This window comes from Eriocheir sinensis, chromosome 49 (assembly GCF_024679095.1).
Source record: "Eriocheir sinensis breed Jianghai 21 chromosome 49, ASM2467909v1, whole genome shotgun sequence".
Classification (NCBI taxonomy): domain Eukaryota; kingdom Metazoa; phylum Arthropoda; class Malacostraca; order Decapoda; family Varunidae; genus Eriocheir; species Eriocheir sinensis.
This window is the reverse complement of record NC_066557.1, coordinates 7,611,669-7,629,329: the sequence shown is the minus strand read 5'-3', so window position 1 is coordinate 7,629,329 and position 17,661 is coordinate 7,611,669. Positions and strand designations below refer to the sequence as shown.

Below are 17,661 nucleotides of genomic sequence, written 5' to 3'. Positions count from 1 at the left end.
GGGTTGAAGGTGGTGGTGGTGATGGTGATAGTGGTGGTGGTGGTAGGGGAAGTAGGGGAAGGGAAGGAGGTGAGGAGAGGAGAGGAGGGGGTTGAAGATGGTGGTGACGGTGATAGTGGTGGTGGTGGTAGGGGAAGTGGGGGAAGGGAAGGAGATGAGGAGAGAGGAGGGGGTTGAATGTGGTGGTGGTGATGGTGGTAGTGATGGTGATGATGGTTGTGTTTCTCATTCCTCATTCACCTTATGCACGCACTTATTAACACACACACACACACACACCATTGAAATTCATATACCTCCACATGCATACCTAATACGGCAAGCGATGCATCTCCTCCTCCTCCTTTTCCTTCACCTCCTCCTCCTCTTTCAGCTCCTCTTCCTCCTCCTCCTCCATTTACGCTTCATTCTGTTCTTCCGCCTTTGCTTTCCCTCCTTCCGTGTTGTGTTGTCTCCTCCTCCTCCTCTTCTTCCTCCTCTTCGTGTTCTCCCTCACCCTTCCATTCTCGGTGTTTCCCTTCCACTTCACTCAATCCTCCTCCTCCTCCTCACCCTTCCCCCTCGTGCTCTTATTCCTCCTCCTCCTCTTCCTCTTCCTCCTCTGCGTTTCCCTTACCTCATCTCTCCTCGCCTAAGCCAGAAGCGTCTCAAGGTCACACACACACACACACACACACACACACACACACACAGTCATTCACTACCTTCCTTCCCTTCCCTTCCTCGTGACTAACCCCGTTTTAAAAGACCACCACCACTACCACCACCACCACAACAACAACAACAACAAGGAATGAATGTGATAAGCGGGTCACCCATACAAAAGAAATTCCCGTTTTCACACTTTTCTTCCAAAACTGTAATCCCTCCTCCTCCTCCTCTTCCATGCGATCGGTACAGAAAATTATTAAAAAAAAAAAGAAATTGAAATGATACCACCAAAGCGTTCATTGTCGTGTGTGTGTGTGTGTGTGTGTGTGTGTGTGTGTGTGACCTCATTTTGTATCTGCCCCTCATTCTTTTTATTTTCAGATTGTATTTTATTTGTTTGTTTATTTGTTTATTTATATTATCTTCCTCTTCTTCGCCTTCACCTTTTTCATTGGTTGACTTTCGTGTTTTTTTTGTGTTTTTAGCGGTTTAAAGATGATACATTGTTTCTAAAAGGAATTATGGATAGGATTATGCGCGCGCACACACACACACACACACACACACACACATGTCCAAGAATATTGTAAACGAGAACAAAAGAATAATTATTAGATAGGCAATTGTTTATTACGTACGTCTGTATGTATGTATGTATGTATGTGTATGTATTCTAATGTTTTTTTTTTCTTCTCTACTCAACAGGTATGTGCGGGTCTATGTACACCTAGCTGTCATGTACGTGAGTAAACCGACACACACACACACACACACACACACACACACACACACACACACACACACACACACACGTCACCCAGCCAATGCCAAGGTCAGTCTGGCAAACAAACAATAACCCAAAACAAACAAACAAACAAACAGACACAAAAATAATGTTCCCATCACGGTCACTCACCTCTTGCACCTGATTACACACACACACACACACACACACACACACACACCACACAGACACACACACACACACACACACACGCACAGTTACATCATCATTATCTTTCAGTTTTTACGCATGCAGACTGGTCTCACACACACACACACACACACACACGGACCCACTGCACCCATTGAGATAAAAAAATACACTCAGTACCGTGAATGGGAAATGATCACGTGTGTTCACCATTCACTTTTTTCTTCTGCCTGCGTGTCAATGTGTAGTAGTAGTTGTAGTAGTAGTAATAGTTGGAGGAGGAGGAGGAGGAAAGCCACACATCAAGGAAGGTAAAAACGAAGTGAGGGGAAGGAAGAGGAAGGAGGTGGGTTTAAAGAAGGAGGAGGAAAGCAAGCAGTTGAGGAAGGGAGGATGGAGGAGGAGTAGAAAGAGGAGGAGTATGGAGATAAGGATGAAGAGGAAGAGGATGATGAAAGAGGGAAGTGGAGGACAACAAGCAGGCAAGCAAGGGAGGTGGAAAGGAAGAGGAAGGATGGGGATAAAAGAGTGAGGAAGAGGATAAAGATGAGAAGGAAAAGTAATGGAGGAAGTGTAAGGAGGAGGAGGAGGAGGAGGAGGAGGAAAACAAAGAAACGAACAAGAGGAAGAGAGGAGGGAGAAGGAAGAGGAAGTACGGGAATAAAAGAGGAAAGAAGAGGAGAAGAAAGAATGAGAATGAAGGAAAGAGGAGTAAGAAGGAGGAGGAGGATAACAAAGAAACAAACAAGGGAGGTAGAAGGGAAGAGAAGAAGAAGTATGGGAATAAAAGAGGAAGGAAGAGAAGAAGAAGGAATGAGAATGAAGGAAAGAGGAGTAAGAAGAAGGAGGAGGATAACAAAGGAACAAACAAGGGAGGTAGAAAGGAAGAGGGAGAGTGGGTGGAGAAAAAAGAGGAAGCAAGAGGGATGATGAGGAGTAAGGAGGAGGAGGAGGAGGAGGAGGAAAACAAACAAGAAATGAAGACAGGGTGGAGAAAGAAGAGAAAGTAAGGGGATAAAAAAGGAAGGAAGAGAAGGAAGATGAAGAGGAGAATGAATAGGAATGAAGGAAAGGAGTAAGAGGAATGGAGGAGCATCAAGAGGACACTTTATATACACTTTTTTAATTATATACTTTAGGATAAATCAAGAGAACAAGAGGACAGGAAGTGTACGTGTAAGTATCCGTATGTCTGTATGTATATATGCATCCGTGTATATGTATATGTGTGTATTCTTGCAGGTCTTCTTTCTTGATATTAGGGAAAAAAAAAAAACATTAGGAGATACAATTTTGATTATGCTGTTCTATTTCAGTCTTCGTATCTCCTCGTGTATCATTATGTATGCGTGTGTGTGTGTGTGTGTGTGCTTATATTACCTGTGTAGTGATATGAGTTCTTACCTGGTGGCTGTGCTAATTAAAGTCTGCTACACCTGACTTCCTATTCTCTCATTTACTATTATCATTATTATTATTATCATCATCGTCATCATCATTATTATTATGGATATATATAACAAACGAAAAACAGTAAAGCAATTGTTAATAAGTTGTTAATATTAAGTTAAGAATGGATCAATAAATACAGCACGGAAACAAATAATAAAATAAACGAAAGGAAAAATGGAAAGCTTTACCTAGATAAATGAAAGCAAATAAAATGAAGAAAATGTATGAATTAAAAATAGGAAATGAATATCTAGCCAATAATGAAAAGAAACGAGTAAGAAAAGTGGAAACAAAATAAAAATAAAACAAAACAGACCAAACTAGCAAAGAAAATGGGAAGTTGTAGATAGAACTAAACGAGAGAGAGAGAGAGAGAGAGAGAGAGAATAATTCCTTTGACAAAACCTGAATATGAACTAACATGAAATCAAACTCAAAGAAAACGGGAAGTGGCAGATGGAAATAAACACGAGAGGAGGAAGAGAAGAATTCCTTTGATAAAAACTTATATTCCCTAATTATTTTGACTAATTAGCTTATTAGAGAAACCCATTAAGGAGAGACGTGGGGATGGGGGTGGGAAGGTGGTGGTAGTGGTGGTGGTGATGATGGTGGGTGTGGTGGTGGTGGTGGTGGAGATTGTGTAATGTGTGTGGTAAGGGAGGTAAAGGTTGTGTGTGTGTGACCTTGAATTTTAACTCGTCGGGGTTTTGTCCTCATGGCACACGAAATAATTCTCTCTCTCTCTCTCTCTCTCTCTCTCTCTCTCTCTCTCTCTCTCTCTCTTTCGGACGGTTACTCGAGCCGCTCCCTTCCTCATGCGGTGTTGCCAGGAGCAGAGTGTGGGGCGAGCGAGCGGCACTCTCTTTCTCTACGCACCGCGTTCTGAGCCGCTCCCCTCCCCGTGCTGTGTTGCCTGGCGTGGTTGTGCGGCGAGCGAGCGGCAATAGTGCTCCCTCTAGGCAGGAGGCATCTGCGGGTAAGAGCGCGGGGCAGAAGCGCGGCAGGCGGCCAGCTCGCGCTCAGTGGCAGTTTGCTTTTTGTAGCCGAAAGAGGTTCCGTCCGCCACTTCTCCGATCACAATGAACGTCCCTAAACACCTCGACTGGACACGGGCCAACACACTTCGCCTAATAAACCACCTCAAGCGAAATCATTGTCTATGGCAAGTTGAGAACAAGTATTACAAGCACAAGCGAGTGAGAAGTACAATACTGAATGCAGTGGCCAAAGAATTATCGGATTCAATGAAGTGCGTCGTAACACCAGATGATCTCATGAAGAAATGGCATACGTTGAGGTCACAATTCAGGCGAGAGGTGAAGGCGTTGAAGGAATCGCAGAAGTCGGGAGCGGGGACAGAAGTGTATACGCCAAAGCTATGGTGTTTCAACGCCCTAACGTTCCTAGGTGGTGGTGAGGCCCTCCAAGCGACCTCCAGCAACATGGAAAAACAAGATACAAAGGTAAGTTGAGTATATCTTAATGTCAGTAGACTAATAGTGGTGGTAGATACTACTAATAATATACACATTTAGATATTAGCTTCAAAATCTCGTATATGTTCATGCAAAAGTATGACTGTCAGCCATTATATTAGGTACGGTACTTAAGTCTTTCTATTTGATCAAGGCATTTTAGGTTTAACGGGGCAAGGTAAACTGTCCCGGTGTGGTGTCATCTGCCATCCACGTATCTTAGACATCCCATCCTGATCTGCGCATGCGCGGAACCCGATGTTTACACTGTTAATATCGTAGTTTGTCCAGGCAATATGGCGGCAAGACATGCAAGTGGTGATGGTTATCTCTTCTTATCACATTTATTGACATACAAGGGGTGCAGGCTATCTCTTAACACATTTACCGACATACAAGGTGTGAAGAAACTTTCATATTTCAAGACTTCAAAACATACGCCATCATTTACTTAAAAAAAACACCTTTGGTGGGACGGATAACAATAGGCAGTAGACAAAAGACACTGTACCGTACCGACATTCATGCACCCTCTGTTAACAAAGCCCGCGCAAGCTCAATCAGGATGGGATGTGTTAGGATACGTGGATGGCAGATGACGCCACACCGGCGTTGGGTTATTCTCTCCCACCACTGGCTCAAAGAAAAACGGGATGGAAATGAGCACCTCCACCACGCGCAGCTTTGTAGCGCATGCTCCCTATTTTACCTTGATTTATCTTCAGGTGTGGCTTGCGGGAGTAGCGCATATGCCACTCCATCCCCCTCCCCCCCCCTCCCGGCTCTTATATTGCTAATTATTGACTACTAAGTAAATTTTAAATACTCTGCGTACATTTAATAATATAATTACGAAATATTCATTTTCTGAGGAGAAAACAATGAGAGTATACATACCTTTGCGTTGTGGTAGAGTGGCTTACATACCTTTGCGTTGTGGTAGAGTGGCTTACATACCTCTGCGTTGTGGTAGAGTGGCTTACATACCTTTGCGTTGTGGTAGAGTGGCTTACATACCTTTGCGTTGTGGTAGAGTGGCTTACATACCTCTGCGTTGTGGTAGAGTGGCTTACATACCTCTGCGTTGTGGTAGAGTGGCTTACATACCTTTGCGTTGTGGTAGAGTGGCTTACATACCTTTGCGTTGTGGTAGAGTGGCTTACATACCTCTGCGTTGTGGTAGAGTGGCTTACATACCTTTGCGTTGTGGTAGAGTGGCTTACATACCTTTGCGTTGTGGTAGAGTGGCTTACATACCTCTGCGTTGTGGTAGAGTGGCTTACATACCTTTGCGTTGTGGTAGAGTGGCTTACATACCTTTGCGTTGTGGTGGTGGCTTACATACCTCTGCGTTGTGGTAGAGTGGCTTACATACCTCTGCGTTGTGGTAGAGTGGCTTACATACCTTTGCGTTGTGGTAGAGTGGCTTACATACCTTTGCGTTGTGGTAGAGTGGCTTGTGCGACGGTGTCAAGTAGTGTGAGGTCACCTCATGGATGGTGTGTCAATGCAAGAGAATTTATGATAGAAAAAAATGAGAGAGAGAGAGAGAGAGAGAGAGAGAGACCTAAACTTGTTAAAATAGAAAGACTGAAGTAGATTTGATTTACTTTTATTTATGACACGTAATGTAGATGAATGTCACTACACTTAAAAATGCACAAATAACCAATGATACACAAATGAATAGAATATAGCCCTTTGACTGTCAATGAAAGCTTCGATTATATTGTATAGATACCCAACTTTACCTGAACTATAATAGTAACTAATTGCAGGACGCATCTCGGAATAAGAGCGCGTCGCTAGAAGACGTCCAGTCCACCGGTACGCCAATCACCAAGAACACCCATGAACACATGGACTGGCCACGGGTCCGCACACTTCACCTAATTGACCTTATGAAGCAACACCCGTGTCTATGGGTGGTAAGGAGCACGAACCACATGAACAAGAATGTGAGAAGGGCAAGCTTGAATGCAGTGGCCAAAGAATTATCGGATTCAGCGAATTGTGACATAACACCAAATGATATAATGAAGAAATGGCATACGTTGAGGTCTCAATTCAAAGGAGAGGTGAGGACGATGAAAGCAGCGCAGAACTCTAGAGTGGATACAGAAGTCTACACGCCCAGGCTCTGGTGTTACAAGGCCTTATCATTCCTAAGTGCTGACGCCCCCCTAGACTCCACCTACGATTTGGATAACGAAGAAACACAGGTCAGTTGATGAGTATACCTTGATATCATTACACCAGTAGTAGTAGTAGTAATTATAATAATAACAATAAGATTTACTCTTTTATGGATGTGTTTGCTAGCTTCAAAATATCAGTTAATATATTTATGGAAAAGTATGATTTCAAGCCATTAAATAAGTTATACACTAGTAGACTTTCCTTACTTCTGTTTTGGACAGGTAATATAGATGAATGTCACAACATTTAAAAATGCACAGGTAACCTTTGATTCACAAATGGGTAGAATATAACCCCTCGTCAATGAAAGCTTCGACTATATTTTAAAAGGGACCTATAATATGGCAAGATGGCGCCACTATAAACACTCGCCTGCGCCAGAACGGGCTGGGCCGACCATCAGGCCCCGCCGGGAAGATGCCTACCGGCGCAATAGGCAACAACGTAAAAAAAATAAAATAATGGAGTTTATTCTGTTTATTTTCATGCCTGGTTACCTCTGCAATGATCATTTTAATAGACAGTAGTACCTATAGTAGTAACTAACTTTGTGAAGAGTAATCAAATCTTTATTGCAATGGAACAACGCCTTCTTCAGTGAAATATTACATAAACTGTTCTGATATATTATGCCTTTGTGGTGTTTCTTCGTAGCCTATTTGAGGGAACAAGTTGTTTGTCATTACGCCACAAGCTAGACACTAGTGCTCAATCCATCATGTTTTCCTTGTCCTTACTTCATACTGGATGGAGTATTCGCTTCCACGAATTTCCTACGTAAATAATTGTGCACGGCTCTGCAGGCTAGGACAACTTTCTCCATTTTACTGGCTTCCAAATTTTGTGCACTTTGGAAACTGCGGAACTTACTCGACATAATTCTGAATGCATTCTTAACTATGCGACGTGCACGTTAGGGTCTATAGCAGATACGTTGTTTGTTCTGCTTTCTAAGAGTTAAGGTTTCATGAAATAACGTTTCAGTGGAACGGCGTCATCTCCGACAAATACATCTGGTAGCATTCTGTGGTCACCAAGCACGTGTTAATCCTCGGGAAGACCGGGGCATCTCCATCGAGACGACTGCACAGAGTAGAGTTTGCCCACACTCCATTAGAAACTTCCGTTTGTTCCAACATTCACATACATATACTTACAGTTGGCATTCACTACAGCCAAATGAGCTATGCTGTGAGAGCCCATGTAGTTGTAATAAGAGGACCCGCTGTCGTTTGGTGGCCATATGGTGATGTGGTCCCGCCCACAGTTTCAAGAGCGAGAAGTTCCACTTTTCAAACTTTTGCGACTGTCATCCATTCGTCAGGTATTGTTGGCATCTGGGAAAGATAATGAGAACACTATATTTAGGGCATGTATTTTTTTGTATTTTTGTTGGGGACGAAACTTTTTCTTTATATTAATTAATATTTGCATTGTCTTCCCACCAGGATAGCACGTTTGATGATGAGGCAGACTCTGAGGTTACAGATGATGCTAGATCCACAAATTCACCGCTTCAACTGACTGCATCTTCTCCTACAGTGTCACATCGGTCCTCACAAAGTTCTACTTCTGAAATTCTTACGCCCCCTGCCCCGCCCTACACATATGATTCTCCCACGCCGTCGCCTGACCCATGTATGGCAAACAAAAAGAGAAAGCAGAGTGAGCTGTCTTCCCGTCCCACACCTCATAACGAGCGTCCGTGCTTGGACTTGGCGAAGGTTATATGTAATGAACTGGAGGACATGACGGCTTTGCAAAGGAAATTGGCCAGAAAACTGATAATGGACGTCATTCACTTGGGTAGCATGGATCAGCTGACTGTGAGCCATCAAGTGGTGGGTGCTTTGAGTTCAAATCAATTCAGGGTTTGAATGGTGTGATGTAAGATTTTTTTTTTTTGTTAATGAACGGAAACCAATTTCGAGTGAAACTATTTTTTCATTTAAGATCTCAGTATTTTATGTTTATGTGATCTGAGTAAAACCTGCACCGGCAGACGAAAGATTTATATTTTGGATAACAGTTTCGGTGGCAGTGTACGAAGGATGTATATTTTGCCAAACAGTTTCGGTGGACATTGCCACCATCTTCAGTGGTTTGACTTAGAAGTGGGGAAAGTAAGTAGAGAAGTACACAAGCAAAAAAGTAATCTCTTGAGTTTAAGTGTACCCTTCACCCAAGTTACTTAGTGGGAGAGTCATTGCGATTGGCTTACGAGGACATTAAAGGGGTGGGAAGAGGAAGGACTTTTCTCACCCCCTTTATTTAATGCCCCCGTTTTTTTAATTATTATAGATTATAATTGTAAGAGAAGGCCCTCTTCCCGCCCTTTAAATCTCCCCGTCTTTTAATCGTAGCGTAGGGCACGGTAGATGACCTGACTCCCACTACGTGACTTGGGTGGAAGGTTCACCCACCCACCACTCTGCCCTACCCTTTCATAGACTACTTTTTAGTTTGTGTACTTCTGTATTTATTCTGTACTTTCCCTACTACTTCAAACCACTAAAGATGGTGGCATCGTTCACCGAAATTTTGGTAAAATATACTTGTGTGATTATCCCAGTCTTATGTGAAATATGAAATTTCCAGGTTGTAAAAAAATAAACAAGGTCACTAACGAGTGTCTTATATCCCTCCACTAAATAAACTTACAGAATCTTGCCCTCAAATAATCCTCCCTCAGCACATTGTAGACGGCCTCGCAAATTTCAGGGACGATGTGACAAGTTCTGCTTAGATATTGTGGAATACTGAAGGTTTGAATATGATCCTCCAGCCGATAGAAAGCGAAGAGTAGCATCCAGCAGAGCCCTGCTGAATGAAATGTTGAGTAGTTTCTATGACAATATGCTGCTCACTATTCTTCAGCATATCAGGTTATGCACTAATAGGCATCCTGGTATAGTTCTCAGTGTCACTTTCTCAAGCTCGAAGAAAATTTGGATGAAGCTTCTTCTCTCGCTGTCTTAATATCCACTGTCTGCACCATATTTTCCTTCATATATATATATATATATATATATATATATATATATATATATATATATATATATATATATATATATATATATATATCACATCGTGCTACAGTGCTCCACAGAACGGTCTCCTATGTCTACCATGTCTAGCAGAGACTGGAGTAAAGAGAGGCATCTCACCTCCCTTATCTCAGGGTGCGATTGACTGACGGATTGATTTAATGGGTGGGAAGGTGACTGGACTCCCCACTATATATGTGACCAGTAGCGGTTGCAAGAAGAGGTCCAATTCACCGATCAGTAGCGATTTGCTTTCGGTCTAATCAGGCGAGAGGTGAAGCTTCTCATTTCTAGGTAATGGTGACTTCCTTTGAGTGTTATTAACAGTCACATGATTAAAGGATTGGGGAAGTGATGATGTAATTAAGAAATCGCATTCGCTGATATCTCTATTTAGGCGAGAGGTGAAGGCGTTAAAAGCAATGTAGAAGTCGGGAATGGGAACAGAATTGCTTGCGCCAAAGCTCTGGTGTTACAACGCCTTATCATTACTAGGTGATGGTGACATCCTCTAAGACTGCGATTGATAGACAGTGATGACTGAAGGGGTGGGAAGGTGGCCTGACTTCTACTACGTCGTGACCACGGGCCGTCCACCGTGGCCCTCGCGTCCACCCACCCCCGCGTGGCAGCGCGCGTAAATAATAGCCCGTGTGGCGGCGACTACCGCTGTGCGAGAGCGCGGGTGACGAGCCCGTGTGGACCAGGCATTATACCTTCCTTCCCTCCCTCCTTCTCCTTTCCATCCATTCTCCCATTCTGTGTTTCCCTCCTTCCGCCCCTCGCTTCTTTCTTTCCTTTCTTCCTTCGTTTCTTTCTTTTGTTCATCCATTCTATCTTTTTTTATCCTTTGCTTTCCTCTTTCTTTTGTTGCTTCATTCCATTTTCCTTCCTTCCCTCCTTCCCCTTATCTACCTCACGACAAAGACTCCATCTCCTTCATCATCCTCTTAATCTTCTCCTTCCTAGCACTTTCTTCCTCTTTTCCTCTCCTCCCTACCTGTCTTCCTCTCACCTTTCATCTCCTTCATTATGGGGAATTTTCTTCTATATTCCCCTCCTCCATCCCTTCCATCATCTTAATTTCCTCCACCATATCATTTTTCTCCTCCTTCCTTCCTTCTTCCCTCCTTCCTTCCTCCTTCTCTTCGTCTTGCCTTAATCTTATTTTTCGCCGAGGCATTTTTTCCCTCCTTCAGGTATTTCCATCTTCATTTCCTCCTTCGTCCCCTTCGTCGCTATCTTCATCTTCATATTTTTGTCGGTGTCTGCAGTTTGCCTCTCCTTACTTCCTCCTTATTTTTCCCTTCTCCTTTTCCTTTCTTCTCTTATTCGTTTATTCGTTAATTATCGCTGTCTTTGCATATATGAGGAAGCCGGTAATGTTTTCTTTTTGTCGTTTTTAGTGTCTGTCTGTCTGTGTCTTTTATCTTTTCATTTCTCTTCCTCTCTGTTTTTTAGTCTTATCTTGCTTTCCTTTTTATCCTGTTTCTTTTTCCTTTTTTTTTTTACTGTTTCTCTGGTTTATCATCCTTTTTCGTTTCTCTTCCTCACTCTCCATCTTCTTACATTCTTATCTTCCCCTCATTTTTACCACCTGTTTCTCTCTTTATCTTCCTCTTTTTATATTCTTTCGTCCTCCTTTCGCTGTTATTACTTTCCCGGAATATCTCGAAAACGGATAAGCACAAAACATAAAGAGGACTAAGAGAAGAGAAAACAGGGAGAAAGAAAGGAAGAAGAATGGAAGGAAGGGGAGGAACACGGAGGGGAAGGGGTAAGGGAGGGAAAGAGGAAAAAAAGGATTAAAAGGATGAAAAGAGAGGAAGGAGATGAGATGGAAGGGGTGGAGGAAAGAGAGGGAAAGGGGAAGGAAGGGAAAGCATGGAGGGGAAGGAGGGAGGGAATGAAGAAAGGAGAGAAAAAAGAATATGAAAGGAGTTGAGGAAAGGAAAGGGAGGGAAGGAAGAAGGAATGATGTTAAAAAATGAAAGGAGATAAAAGAGAAGATGTGGAGGAAAGGAAAGGAGGGAGGGAAGGAGGAAAGAAGTTTAAGAATGAAAGGAGAGAAAAGAGAAGATGAAAGGAGTGGAGGGAAGGAAAGGAAGGAGGAAAGGGAGGGAAGGGAAAGCACACAGCCACCCAACACACAAGATAACATACTTGGGTGAATATCTGAAACTGATTAATTAACTTTAGGGAAACACTCCGATAAGATTACTGAAAGATTGATGATAAATGAAGAGAAAAAGGAATGATTGGTTGACTGACTGACTGACTGGCCTTCCCGATAAAAGAAATTAGAGAAGGATAGTGGAGAAAACGATTGACTGAATGTAAAAGTGATTGACTGACTGACTGGTTGACTGACTGACTAACTTCTTGGCTTTCCCGGTAAAAAAAAAGTGAAGGATAGTGATTGAAATGAGAAGAAAAAAAACGACTGACTGATAAAAGTTGACTGACTGACTGATAAAGTTTGACTGATTGACTGACTTGACTGACTGACTTATTTGACTGACTGATAAAATTTGACTGACTGACTGAAAAACAACCACCTGACTGACAAAACTTGACTAACTGATGAAACTTGACTGATTGACCATTCCGATAAGAACCAAGTGAAAGATGGCGATTAAATATGAAGAAAAGAAGAAAAACAACCTGACTGATAGAAGCTGACTGATTGACTGACGGACTTTCAAGGTAAAATTTAGGTCAATATTGCAGGTCATACATTTAATTCTATATTCATTCTTTAGTTCCTTTCATTATTCATTGCTTTTCTCTTCCTTTCATCCTTCCTTCACTTCGCTCTACCTCTCTTTTTTTTCATCTTTCTTCCTTCATCCCTTTATTTTTCTCTTCCTCCTTCCTTCCTACCTCCAACTTTTTTCCTTCCTTTACTTCCTTCACTCCGCCTCGCCTCTCATATTTCCTTATTATTCTCTCCTTCCTTCCTACCTCCCTCCTGCTTTCCTTCCTTCATTCCTTCCTTTCTATCTTCCTTCGTTCCTTCATTCTTTCACTCGTGGGCTCCTTTTCTTTTCCTTATTTTCCTTCTGTCCTTACCCTCTCCTCCTCCTTTCATCCTTTTATTTTTGCAACCATCCTTCCTTCCTTCCTTCTTTCTTTTCATCTTCCCTTCCTTTCGTCCTTCCTTCCTTGCAGTCCTCTACCTCCTTTCTTCCTTTCATCCATCCTGTCTTCTTTCCCTCCTTTCGCCTTTCTTCTTTCCTTCCCTCCCCTCCACCCTTTCCTCCTCCTTGCATACCTTTCTTCTTCCTCTTTTCCTCCTCCTTTGATATACGATCTTCCTCCTTCGTTAAGTTCGGTTTTATCTCCTTTTTTTGTCTTCCTTTTGTGTTTTCCTCTTTGTTCTCTTTTTTTCTTCTTCTTATCCTTTGTTTTATTAAGAGAACCTTCATTTCTCTCTCTCGCTGTTTCCTTCTCTCCTTTGTTCTCCTTTTTCTTTCCTTTTTTCTCTCATCCTTTATCATCCTCCTTGCCCATCATTTGTATTCTCATCTTTTCTTTCTTCGTCTTCCTCCTATTCTCTTTCGTTTCTCTTTTTTTTGTTTTCCTTTGTTCTCCTTTTTTTTTTCCATTTATCCTTCTTCCTCCTCCTCCATCATTTGTATTCTCTTCTTTTCTTCTTTCTCTTTCTCGTCTTTCTTTTATCTTCGTTCCTTTCTCCGTGTTTCCGTCTTTTCCTTTTTTTTTTTATCTTTTCCTCTTTATTTATCCTTCCTCCTTGCCTCTATTTGTATTCTCATCTTCTTTTTCTTTCTTCGTCTTTCTCTTATTCTCGTTCGTTTCTTTCTGTGCTTCCGTCTCTTCCTTCTTCTTTGTTTTCTTTTTTCTTGTTTCTTCTTTTTCTGTCTTCTTTTATTCTCCTCCCTCGCTGGTTATGTTTTATCTTTTCTTTTTTCTTTCTTTCTTCTTCGTCTTTCTCTTAAGTACTCTCCTTTTTCTCCTCCTCTCTTTGTTTTCCCTCTTCTTGTGTTTCTTTTTCGTTCACCCTTTATTCTCCTCCTCCTCCTCCTCCTCCTCCTCCTCCTCTTTTTCTATCTCCATCTTCCCTCCATTTCTCTTTCTTCTTCTTTATCTGAATTCTCTTGTCATCATTTGTTCTCTTCCTTATTTTCTTTATCGTCTCATATATTCTCGTTTTTCTTTATTTTTCCTCATCTTTTTTTCTTTTCTTCTTCCCCGCCTTTTCCATCTTCATCTCTCTCCTCTCTTTATCTTCATGCTTTTTCATTATTTCTGTTCTTTTCTTCTCTCTTTTGCACCGTCTTATATATTGTCTTCTTCCTTATTCTTCGTCTTTCTTCATTTTTCTTCTTTATCCTCTTCCTTTATCATCATTCCTGTTCTCATCCTTTACTTTCTTCATCGTCTTGTGCATGTTTTTTTTTTCTCTTTTTCTGCATTATTCTTTTTTTCCTCGTTTATTTTTCCTCCTCCTCGTTCTTATCTCTCTCCTTCTTGCATTCTTCTTCCTACTTTTTTTTTTATCCTCCTTGGTCCTCATTTCTCTTATCTTTCCTTCTTTACTCACTTTTTCTCGGCTCTTATTTTTTCTTCTCTATTGTATCCTCCTCCTTTTTTTTCTTCTTTCTCTTCCTCACTCTCCGTCTTTTTTATATGAATTCTTATCTTGCCTTCCTTCATTTTTATCATCATTTGTTTCATTTTTCATTTTTTCGTCTTCCTTTCTCCATTATTTCTTTTTTTGCCCCTCTCTTTCTTTCTTCACTCTTTCCTTCCTCCTCCTTCTCCTCCTCTCGTTTATTGCGCTATCTGTTTCTCTTCTTTCTTCCTTCCTTCCTTCCTTCCTGCACTCAATCTTTCTCTCCTCCTCCATTGCACTCCTTTTTTTTTCCTTTTATTTTTCCTTCCCTCTGTCTTTCGTTTTCCATCTGTTTCACCTTTTTCCATATTTTTCCTTTCCTCGTTCTTTTCTTTCGTTCTTCATCCATCTCACTTTTTTCCTTCTTATTCTTCCTTTCCTCATTCTTTCTTTCATCCTCTTTAATTAACTTTTCCAATCGTTTTCCTTCTCTCTTTCGTCCTTTTTAATTAACTTTTCCAATCTTTTTCCTTCTCTCTTTCGTCCTTTTTAATTAACTTTTCCAATCTTTTTCCTTCTCTCTTTCGTCCTTTTTAATTAACTTTTCCATTCTTTTTCCTTCTCAATCTTTTCGTCATTTTTAATTAACTTTTCCATTCTTTTTCCTTCTCAATCTTTTCGTCATTTTTAATTAACTTTTCCATTCTTTTTCCTTCTCAATCTTTTCGTCATTTTTAATTAACTTTTCCATTCTTTTTCCTTCTCTTTCGTCATTTTTAATTGACTTTTCCAATCTTTTTCCTTCTCTCTTTCGTCCTTTTTAGTTAACTTTTCCATTCGTTTTCCTTCTCAATCTTTTCGTTCTCTATCCATTTCACTCTTTTCCCTCTTATTTTTCCTTTCCTTTATTTTTCTTCTCATTCTTTCTTTCGTTCTATTTATTTCACTTTTCCGTTCTATTTTTCCTCTCATCTCTTCTTTTCGTTCTCTTTATTTCACTTTTTCCTCTTATTTTTCCTTTCCTTCATTTTTTCTTCTCATTTTTTTCTTGCGTTCTCCTTCCATTTCACGTTTTTCCCTCATTTTTCCTTCTCTCTTTCTCTCCTCCATTTATTTCATTCCTTTTTTATCCTCTTTCTCTTCCTCCCTCCACACATTCTTTCTCGAACCATTTTCCTTTTGTCATTTCTCTTATTTTTCCTTCTCTCATTCTTTCTCTCCTTCTCCATTTATTCACTCCTTTTTATCCTCTTTCTCTTCCTCCCTCCACACATTCATTTTCCTTTTGTCATTTCTCTTCCTCTTTCCGCCTTCCTCTTATTCCCCCGTCCCATTTTCTTCTTTATCTCTTATCCATTCTTCTTCTTATTCCATCGCTCTTCGCCCCCCTTTGTAATTTTCCTCAATTTTCTTCACTCGAATTCCTTCCCTTCCTTCCTCTTTTATCTCCTTTTTTATCTCACTTTTATTCGTCCTTTCATTTCCCTTTGCTTCACTCCTTAATATTCTCCCCTCTCTTCTTTTTCCTTTCTTTTATTTTTTTTTTGTTTCAAGTCCTTTTATTTCCGTATCCTTCGCTCGTAAATATTCTCCCCTCTCTCTTTCTTTTTCTTTCTTTCTCTCTTTCTCCACTTTTTCCATCTCTCCTTTCGTTTCCATCTCGTTCACTCCTAAACCCTCCTTCATCCTTCTTTCTCTCCTTTCTTTCTTCCACATTTTCTTTCTCCTTTTGTTCTCTTATTTCTTCTCCGCTGCTAAATATTCCCCATTCTTTCTTTATTCCCTTTCTTTCTATCTGTCTTAGTTTCCCTTCCAATTTCCCCTGTCTCAACTTTTTATTTTATTTCGTCTTTTTGTTTTCATTTCCCTTCGTTCTTTCTTTTTTTCTTTTCTTTTTTTTTCTCTTTCCTTCCATTTTTCTTCTGTCGTTCCTTCTATTAATCTCGTTTTTCTTAACTTCTCCATTTTAATATTCTCTCTCTCTCTCTCTCTCTCTCTCTCTCTCTCTCTCTCTCTCTCTCTCTCTCTCTCTCTCTCTCTCTCTCTCTCTCTCTCTCTCTCTCTCTCTTTGTTGCATATTTCTTCCATAATTTTTTATCTTCATTTTCTCAACATTTTCTCTTTTTTCTTTTAGTTTTCTCGTGCACTTTTTCTTATTCTCCTTTATTTCCTTTCTTCCATTTTTTCTCTCCATTCCTTACCCGTTTTCTCCTTCCCTCCTCCATTGTTCGTCTCATCATTATTCTTCCTCCTTCCCTCCTTTATTTCTCCTTATCTCTCCTCTCCCTCTCTCCATCCTTTCTTCCTCCCTCCTTATCTCTCCTTCCCTCCTTCCGTCCTTTATTTTTTCCTCCTCTTCCCTCACCACCACCACATCCTCCACGAATTTTGAGAGAGAGAGAGAGAGAGCACCTTGAAATTTAATGAGGGAAGAACTTGTACTGGGTTTCTTTCTTTCCTTCTTTTTCTTGAGAGAGAGAGAGAGAGAGACTTGATAGCTGGGAACCTCCTCCACGTTTTCTTTCACCATTATCCCTTCACTCCGTTTTCTTCCGGTGCCGTTGACAGGAGGAACTAAAGAAAAGAAGGAAGACTAAGAAAACAACAACTGAATCGTCTTATCCTTTATTTATCATCTTTAGTATAAGTGACTATTTCGTACCTAAAGTATTGATTCCCTTTTTTTCATTAATTTTACTTTTTGCTACTTCTTACTTATAATAATTTTTACTCCTTTATTTTTTCCTTCTTTACAAAACATTCTTTTTACTCTCTGACTTTCCGCCTTTTATTTTTTGCGTAACACTGAAATTTCATCTTGTCCAAAAATATCTGGTTTTATTTATTTATTTTTCAATATTGATACTGCTAAAATGATTTCTCTATATTTCTCTTATGCATTGCTGACATGTATATTTATTATTTTTATTGTGTTGCTTCTCTTTCATACATGTATATCCTGCCTTAACATGTATATTTATTATTCTGTTGTGTTGCTTCTCTTTCATACATGTGTATCCTGCCTTTCTCAGATATCGTCATGCTTTCTTTTCTCTATTTCTTTTATTTTAAGCGCGCGTTGTATTTTCATTATCATTTAACATAATCTTTTCCTCTTAACATTTCGTTCCATTTTGTCTTTTTTTATTTCATCTGACATTTGTGTATTATTCTCTTCTCAGTCTATTTTCGTTTTAACATTTCCTTGTTATAATATTACACGCAATCTTTTCGTTCTTTATTTTTTTAGTCTATTTTTTCCTCGTTTCTATTTTTAATTCTAGCATCCATATGTTATTTATTTATCATTTTAATTTAGTTTTC

General features: G+C 40.4%; 2 protein-coding genes and 1 long non-coding RNA gene across 13 annotated transcripts in view; 2 read left to right on the top strand and 1 right to left on the bottom strand.

Annotated features, from left to right (window-relative positions):
- The window catches only part of LOC126981806 (hornerin-like), a 161,991-nt gene that overhangs the window by 29,717 nt on the left and 114,613 nt on the right, over positions 1-17,661 (top strand). The window contains exon 1 of one of the 8 annotated variants that reach the window (XM_050833373.1): positions 1,372-1,389. The exons of the other annotated variants lie outside the window; for them this stretch is intronic. The gene's annotated coding sequence lies outside the window, so the exon portion shown is untranslated. Of the gene's footprint in view, positions 1-1,371; positions 1,390-17,661 lie in introns of those variants that run through there. 8 annotated transcript variants of the gene reach the window in all.
- Positions 1,608-9,340, top strand: LOC126981810 (uncharacterized). Of its 2 annotated transcripts, none has more exons than XM_050833383.1 (3): positions 1,608-4,503; positions 6,294-6,737; positions 8,257-9,340. In XM_050833383.1, exons 1-3 carry the CDS (start codon positions 4,120-4,122, stop codon positions 8,464-8,466), a joined length of 1,038 nt encoding a protein of 345 aa, XP_050689340.1. In that variant the 5' UTR covers positions 1,608-4,119; the 3' UTR covers positions 8,467-9,340. The 2 variants fall into 2 exon arrangements, with proteins under 2 accessions (XP_050689340.1, XP_050689339.1); XM_050833382.1 differs by having other exon boundaries at positions 1,613-4,503; positions 8,163-9,340.
- On the bottom strand, positions 4,513-6,287 carry LOC126981811 (uncharacterized). 3 transcript variants are annotated; one of them, XR_007734199.1, is made up of 4 exons: positions 5,921-6,287; positions 5,713-5,832; positions 5,623-5,682; positions 4,513-5,592 (listed from the first exon to the last, which is right to left on the bottom strand). It is a non-coding gene; the product is annotated as an uncharacterized LOC126981811 (long non-coding RNA). The 3 variants fall into 3 exon arrangements; XR_007734200.1 differs by having other exon boundaries at positions 4,513-5,562; XR_007734201.1 differs by having other exon boundaries at positions 4,513-5,472; positions 5,503-5,832.

Coding starts and splice junctions, on each gene's coding strand:
- LOC126981810 (XM_050833382.1), top strand. CDS start 4,120: ATGAACGTCCCTAAACACCTCGACTGGACACGGGCCAACACACTTCGC. Junction 4,504..6,293: donor TGGAAAAACAAGATACAAAG/GTAAGTTGAGTA, acceptor AACTAATTGCAG/GACGCATCTCGGAATAAGAG. Junction 6,738..8,162: donor TGGATAACGAAGAAACACAG/GTCAGTTGATGA, acceptor TCTTCCCACCAG/GATAGCACGTTTGATGATGA.